Source organism: Stegastes partitus, unplaced genomic scaffold (genome assembly GCF_000690725.1).
Source record: "Stegastes partitus isolate 25-593 unplaced genomic scaffold, Stegastes_partitus-1.0.2 Scaffold398, whole genome shotgun sequence".
NCBI lineage: Eukaryota > Metazoa > Chordata > Actinopteri > Pomacentridae > Stegastes > Stegastes partitus.
This window is the reverse complement of record NW_007578129.1, coordinates 18,784-27,263: the sequence shown is the minus strand read 5'-3', so window position 1 is coordinate 27,263 and position 8,480 is coordinate 18,784. Positions and strand designations below refer to the sequence as shown.

At 40.5% G+C, this 8,480-nt stretch overlaps 1 protein-coding gene across 1 annotated transcript in view; it reads left to right on the top strand.

Moving 5' to 3' along the window:
• Positions 1–7,758, top strand: part of LOC103359810 (ephrin-A2-like) — a 145,258-nt gene extending 137,500 nt beyond the window's left edge. Inside the window, exon 4 of the mRNA XM_008285344.1 lies at positions 3,722–7,758. Within this exon, the coding sequence (XP_008283566.1) occupies positions 3,722–3,846 (125 nt within the window). The 3' untranslated portion in view covers positions 3,847–7,758. The remainder of the gene's footprint in view (positions 1–3,721) is intronic.
• Positions 7,759–8,480: the final 722 nt, after the last annotated feature.

The following is an 8,480-nucleotide window of genomic DNA, read 5'->3' as shown; positions in this document are numbered from 1 at the left end:
CAGAGAAAACACATACAATAAACTCGAGACTAGAGAACAACAAAAGTGCTAGAAATGCTCAGCGAGTGGTAGCGGCTAGCTGACTATACCACGAGATAGGTATCACAATCCTCTGGCGTCGGTCTTCTGTGAGACGCCAGTATTTAAGCCGGGCACAGCTGATGAGCTGATGAGCCACAGCTGCCAGCGATCTCTCCTGATCGGCTCCGCCCAGCCTGCAGAGAACAGAGGCACACCCACCAAAACACAAAGACAGACAAAATCCCCAAAACAGAGTGAACACAATCTAGGACCCTCACATTTGCAAGTTTAAAAAAAAAAAAAAAAGCTCTTTGCCAAACAAGCAAAAAAAAAAAAAAAAAGGAACTTCTTTTGCACTGAGGTCACTCAATGCATCCTGTGCATCTTTGTCTCAGTTGCAAACAAATTTTAGCTGCATTAGCGCCACCTACCAGGCTGGAGTGTGTGCCAGAAATTAGGGAAGTGAGAAAGGTGCAATTAAATGGATTATTTTTTTTAACACGTTATTTTTTCCCTGTGATTAATTAATCATAATTAACGCGTTAAAGTCCCAGCCCTAACATAAACATACCAGTGACGTGAAGTGAGGTTCATGGCTGGTGAGGCACTGACTTCATCAGAATCTGATTTACAAATATATGCTCTCTACACAGTAGCATATTTGCCATTTGATTAGCAGCAGTTTATGGGTTATGTTTCATATCTGCATTCTTTACCCATACAAGCTGGAGCCCACAAAATGCATGCTTCTTCTTTTTTTTTTTTTTTTCAAGTAATTGCGGTGTTACCTTTACCTTTAAATGAAGTCCATGCGCCGCTCCTTCTGGACAAAACATCCGTTGCTTTTTTGTAAAAGTCTCTTTATCTTCCTTCACTGCACTTGACTTGCTAGCTGTATATCATACCTAGTCTAGCTTGCTGTCACTTACTCTACAGCCAGGGAGTCACAAGAAGCATGTCTGGGATCAGAGCGCCCTCTGCCATGACGCAAGAGAACTGCCTGCCTCACCTGGAACCTCTTCTCAGCCGTTTATGATCGCTCAGCACAGGGAACACATTACACATATACAGTTGGTAAAAAAAAACACTGTACATTATTATATACATCAGTTGAACTATGGCAAATCAGTTCATATATTAAATGTGTTTGAAACATGTTTTTGGCGACATCCAGACAGCAGTACGCTGTCACTGCAGGGAGGCAGTGTAGGTAGCGAGGGATTGTGCAATCCAAGTGAGGCTGAGCTCGCTGCCAGCTCGTGCAATCCCTCACTTCGCTGGCTGCCATAGAATAGAATAGAAGAATAGAAAAATACTTTATTTATCTCAGTCTTGGAAATTACTGTGGTACAGCAGCAGCAAGAAAAAACACCAATCACAACAGAAAAAGGGCTAAAGTTAAATACTATTTTAAAAATGAAAAATAAGTGAATTAAATAAAATAAAATAAATAAAATAACTGTACAAAATGTGCAAATTGAAAAAACAGTGCAAAGACAAAGGGTTTTACAGAGCAGAGAGCTGAGAATGCTCTCTGCCAGACAGAGGTGAGGTGTTGTACATGGTTATTGCTCTGGGCAGGAAAGATTTCCTGTAACGGTCCTTGTGACAGCGGAGTTGAATCAGTCTGTTTGAGAAGGAGCTCCGCTGCCTGTCCAGAAGGGGGTGGAGAGGGTGGTCGGGGTTATCCAGAATAGATAACAGTTTGTTCAGAGTCCTCCTCTCCACCACCGCTTTCATGGTTGCAGCCGATTACAGAGCCAGCCTTCCTGATCAGTTTGTTCAGTCTGTTGGTGTTGCTGGCTCCGATGCTGCCTCCCCAGCAGACTACAGCAGAGAACGCTGCACTGGCAACAACAGACTCATAAAAAATGTTCAATGCAGCGACAGCCTACGCATGGCAGCCTGCGCAGTGAGGGATTGTGCAATACAAGTGAGGCACAGCTCGCCGCTGCCTCCCCGGCTTCTCTTCCAAGCATTTGAATGGGAAATTGCGAAAATTTTGCGATTTTGAATTTAAAAATCGTCAAAACTGACGAGGCTAAATGAAAAATAAATACTTTATTGTACAAATCACTGCATAAATATAACTATTTAAATTATTTTATCATTATATAGCTTTTTTCTTTCCGTGATGTCAGGTGAGGCTCTGCCTCACCTGCCTCACCTGACTGCACGTCACTGATACATACAGTGGAAACCAGAAGTTTACATACCACTGTATAAAAAGACACACAATCTTTTTTTTTCTCATTGCCTGACATTAAATCAGAATAAACTTTTCCTCTTTCCTCAGGTCAGTTACAATTATCAAAATTATGTCTATTTGATAAATGCCAGAATAATGAGAAAGAGATTTTTTTTTTATTACTTTCTTCAATGTCAGAAGTTAAGCTGACAACAGTTTGTCCCTACAAGTTATCTTCTATATGCTGTACACTTAGACTGATAACACCCATATTAGCAATGTATTCAGAGTTGGGTGTTTACATAAAGCCTTTTTATCGCAGTTGATTTTTTTAAAAATGAAAGCATCGACAGTCACTGAGTGATTAATCAGGCTTAGATGAAATAGCTCTGAATTCTTAATTGGTCTTTCTTCCATCATATAAAACTGTAAATGTCAGTTTGAAGCAGGGAAGGTGTGAGGACTCCCAGCTGTCACACTGAAGGCGCTAAACAGTTCCTCCTCACAATTATAAAAGTAATTTCTGAGAATTAAGCTGTCGCAGCAGAAAACAGTGTTAACACATTCATGCCGTCACTAGCAGGAAATCCTCCATCGTCCTAAAAAATCAGATTTCATCAACACCTGTGCTGATGCACCTGTTACTGAAACACAGGACTTGTTGACTCGACGCAATGTGTTGCTGAGCGGGAAGAAAAGGTGTTCACAGATATGCAGGTGGATTATCTGCAAGGGCTGTTGGCTCTGAAAAAAACTCAACCTGTGAAACACAAAATGTGATCATTTAGCAGAGACAGCACAAACTGTAGACATATTATGTTCAGAGAATCCCTCTGACACAGAGGAATTATGCTGCTTTGTTTAATCTGATTATGTTACAGTAAAAACTCTTCCTGGAACAAGGAAATATAATTTAAGAAAACATTAGGAGAAATATAATTTAAGTGTAAACCACCAACCCCCAAATGTTTTCTGCAACAGTCCAAGTGGACACCTCCATGGATGTCAATGTGAAGCCCAAATTTGAGTCTGCATGGCAACACTCTACAAGGGCAATGGTGCACATGCTAAGCAAATGTGCAGAATAAGTAGATGCTGACCCACTGCACATGAATGGAACAGATCTTCTGCTGGGCCCCTATATGGGCGACTAGGGCTCAGGTGGTAGAGTGGGTTGTCCACTAATTGCAAAGCTGGTTCGATCCCCTGCCCCTCCTCATTCAAAGTGTCCTTGGTCAAGACGCTGAACTTGAGGTTACTTTTGATGGCAGGCAGCACCTTGCGTGGCAGCTCTGTCACCATTGGTGTATGAGGAAACACACTGTAAAGCACTTTGGGTACCACTAAGGGAGAAAGTAGATATATAAGTGCAGACCATTTACTGTTTACCATATTTAGTGTTTAACACCTTCACTTCCAATAAATAAATAAAAATAAAGGGTTGTGTTTATCTCCTTGTTTTTCTCCTTGTCCTTATTGATTATTTCCATTCCAATCTGACATCTCTTCCAGATGACTCAGTGTACGAGTCTCCGGAGCCCTTCCTGACAGACGACACCACTGGCGGCTGCAGCCTCATTCTGCCCTCCGCCATGTTGCTCACCCTCCTCCTCATCCTCCTCCTCGCCTCCTCATAGCACCTCCTCCTGTTCCTGTACTTCTTCTTTCAGATGGGCCGAGCTCTGTCCTCCTCCCACTGCTCTGAGGACAAACTGAGGCAGGGAACTAATCCAGCACTGTCACCTCCAGCCTTCACTAGAGCGCCGCTCAGCAGCTCCACCAATCAGAGGAGGCTGAGGTTTATGGTGGGAGGAGCTTGGAGCTGCATATCTCCTTCACATGGAGTTTCTGGGATCATCTCTGCTCTGTTAAAATGTTTCTTTTAAAGTGTTAAAACTGTGTTACAGATCAACAAGTTGACTGTTCCTCAACTGCCCTGTTAGAGTTTCTGGTTTCTGGTACGTGGGATATAATGCCTGCTTTTATGTTGTAAAGACTCTAAGGATGATATACTGCCTTTTGAGTGCCAGAGATTGTTTGAAAATTGGGTTTGTTTTTTGCTTTTTGTTTTTTAAATTCCGTTGCTGAAATGATGTGCCGAGTTTCAGGTCTGATGCCAAAACTAAACTTTTCCTATTATAAAAGCATTTTTCTACATTTTTTTTAAATTTCAGCCAAACCTAAAGACCATACCAGTGGTTTACCATGTTTTTAGCTGGTTAAAAAAATCATTGTAGATTTGTAGCTATATTGCATGTAGAACTTTCTGACTTGTGTACACAAAGAGCTGTATAGATGCATAGCAAACAAACTGCTTTATGCTCTGACAAAACTATAGTCTTTTTCTCCGTTGTGACGCACAAGTTTTTGATGTAAAGTCTTGTCTAAAACATTGCATAAGATCTGAATGAAGATGGGGGGTGTTTTAATGACCTTTTTCAATTCCCTCACTATGTTGTTGAGTTGTTTTATGAAAAAAAAAAAAGAAAATTATAGGAACTAAGTGAAAAATATTTGAGTTGATCAGAAAGGAAAATCTGTTTATTTTACAGGCCCATCTATAGAAGACCTAGAACGCACAGCCGCTCAAAGTCAGGAAGAATCCACATGAAGAGTTTAAGTTGTGTAACCAACGGACACTGACATCAGTTCATTAACCATTTTTTACCAACATGGTAGATGATTTAGTACTTTTCTCCTGAAAAGTGGAATACAACAAGCAGGTAGGACTTTTTGGAAACATATTGTAATGAACAACTAGAGAGCAGCTAATTTTTAAATAATCAAACAGGAAAATACAGCAGCCATTTAAACAGTATAAATATACATACAACAGAGTCATTTTCATGTATTTTTTCAAGTGCTCCAGGCAGCTGAATATTTCCATTCATGTTAGTATAAAGTGAAAATCATTCAGCAAACTCTTGAACATCAGGTGAACATCAGGTCTCTAATGATCTGGGGTGAGTGTCAAATCAATGTACACATAACCTGCTTCATCCTGCCGCAATAATGATAACAATAAATGCAGGCATTAAAATATACACAGAACACCTGCAGTCCTAAAGCCTTAACATCTTTTTTTGCACCTCTTATATCTTGCAGTTAATATTTTGCACAAGATACTGTACAAACAGATTATTATCTTGTCGCAAGCCATGAAAACAATCCTGTTTCCAGACTTTATTAGGGATAAATAATTTGGAGTTAAGCAGCTGAATCTTGCTAAAACACTGATGTGGTCTTTGAATATGACACAGAAAAATTATTTAAATCAGGAAATATTTGCGAAATGAGACTGTCGATCAGAGAAATTATCATTGTGTGATTGATTGTATTTAATAGATATAAATCAAAGCATCTTTACACACACCGAAAGTGGTAAAAAAAACAAACAGTGTCATGACAGTCTCCTGTGCAGAAACGCTGTACGTCTGAAACATGGCAGTCAGTGGAACTTTGAAGACGCTTCTGTCTGTTTCTCTGGGAGGCTATAGATAAAAGATGCTGTTACGCTGACATACATCAGCTGAATAAAACAAAGACTGAACTCATTGGGACAATTATCATATTCAGTATTTCATCCTCAGCATTCAGCACAGCTCTGGAGTTCTTCATCAACACACAGAACGTCGCCTGGTCTGCAAGAACACCAGCACAGATTGGCAGACTTACTCAGATGATCCCAGCAGCATGGACAGCAGCTCTGCAGTGACTCGTGTCAGCCCAGTTAGTTTTATCTCCCAGACCTCTTCACTGATAACAGTCACAGAAACAAGCTATAGCAGCCATGTAAAGACATCAGAGTGAATCTATGAGACAAACAAAACTAAAAAGAGTCACGTCACATTAAAACGTGTGACTGGGATGTCACTGGTCAACTTGTTTAATTAAACAATTTATAATTAATAATAATTTTGTCAAAAAGTTCTCATACACATCTAGCTTCAGTGTCTAGACTCCAGAGTGATACTTTAAAGTGCTTCAGACATTCATTTTATAGATCTAATCTGCCCTGTGACACACTGACACAGCCAGTGTCGGCTAGCACCGTGTCCAGCCTCCTACACCCCTATGCAGGACACAGCAGGTACAGCTAAAAGATGGATGAATCAGTAAAATCCCAGCTTTTGTAATCTGAATATTTGGATATTGTGACTGATTTCTGTGACAACAGTCTTCATCATCAGTGATTAAAATCAAATAGTCATCAGAGAGGAGCATTCTCTCGAGCCCACCTTCATCCCTGCAGCAGCACATGTCTTTTCGGTCTCTATTCAGCCTTTTGATTCTTTAAATCTGCCAAAGACTCTTGTTAAACTTTTGTATTGGATGCTTCTTCAGGGGCGGGGGGGGGTGTAAAGTCATTCAGCAGCTAGGGGTCTTCTTGACCCCGCCTACTTTGAAAATAGGGGTGGGGTCACTAGAAGGGGAGGAGTCTTTTATTTTATTCTTTTTTTAAAATTGTGTCATTTGTTGTGAGTGTAATACGAATGTTATGCGCAAAATACAAACCAATCAAACATGGCCTTTTCCCCCCACTGGTGCTGAATTTTTAATGACTGAAAAACAGCGACACTGTGTGGTCAAGGTGAAGCTTATCATCAAATTCCACACTTTTTTGTTCTCTTCATCTCTTCATGCTACCCCTCCATCTCTGCTGATGGAGGGAGAGTGTGTCCTTGTGAGTGGATGAGCAGGGACATGCTGGGAAATGCAGTATATATACTGAAAGCACTGTGACGGAGGACAGATGGACGATGTAGCATTGGACTCCTGTGGAGAACGACGAAAACAAACTGGCGTCAATGTTTCCATGTCGGTATGAAAAGAATGAAAATTGAACTTTTTTGTTTTATGTTTGTGCCGTTTTTTATGTTTTAAAAAATGCAGGAGAAAATTCATATAAGATATGAATTCATTAGCAGAGTTATGAAGGAATCAATCTGTTTGTTGTTGTTGTTGCTGTTGTTGTTGTTTTCTCCCCCTTTTTTGTTCCTGCTTGCATCACAATGCATTCTGGTCCCTGTAGTCTTGTCCGTCCATGGTTGTCTGGCTCTTCATATTTCTCTTCATTGATTTCTGTGTGGATAGAATCAGTTTTTAATCACATAAGAAAAGTTTAAGAAGGAAGGAAAATTTAAAGAAAAAAAAAGTTCTGCTGGTGGTTGTGTGAGTGAGGGTTAGACCACCTTGTTGTCTCTGGTTTACAGTGTTTCTGAAAAGAAATTGTTTTTCTACATCCAAATGTCTGCATATTCTATTCTTTGAACAACAAAAAAATATGTTTTGTATATTTTCATATTGGATTCCTATAGAATCCTGTTGTAAAGAATGCATTTATCTGATTGGCTAAAGCACTAACAAGGGGTCAGAGGTCATCAGGACATTTTCTTTTCCTGCGCTGCATGAGCAGGAAAAATACAACTTTAAAATACATTTACTTAATTAACTTTGAAGAGGATTTCAGAAAGAAAATGTTAAGAAGTGTACGAATCTGTGTTTGATAAATTCACCACCAATAAAGACAAAAAGTTCCACTAAAGACATTTTTTCTGTTTTGTCCAGTTCATTTCAGGTCATCCAGAGAAAACCTTGTGACTGTGTGGGTTTGAAATTGTAGCCACAGATGAATGTAGTATAATATAAAACTAGGAATGCTGAACACGTGTGTGGTGTGTAAGAAGATGTGGTGTGTAAGAAGAACAAATCAAAGACCGGTAACCAGATATACCTAAGTGGCTTTTGACTACAAATCAGTTTATTTATTTTTACTTATTTATATATTTGATCAGGGACCGTGTGTCATGTCCCTGCAGCCTCAGCCCCTGCCCTGCGCTCTCTCTCTCTCTGGCGCTCTCTCTCCGGCGTCCCAGCACGCAGGCAGGTGTACCTGGTTACCAATCTAGTGATTGGTACGTGGGGATTGGGCCGCTCCACCTGCAACCTCCGGTCTGCTGGTATTTCAGCTCCGGCCAGACAATGCTCCAGCGCCACGCCGTCGAACCATTCACCGGTTCTGCCATCACCATTATACTTCATCCACTCCTGCCATTAAGGAACCGAATTCTCTAGTGATGGGCAGATGAAGCCTCATGAAGCCTTGAAGCGTTCCACCTAATTGGTTCAAAAAAAGGTTCATTTCTCGAGGCTTCATGTGCACACAAGCCCCCCTACTGGTCAAAAAGTTTATTGTCATTTCAACTACTTGTGATGGCCTCTTGGCTGTCTTGCAACAGTGTCAGCATGGGAATAATCAGCGCCAAGGACA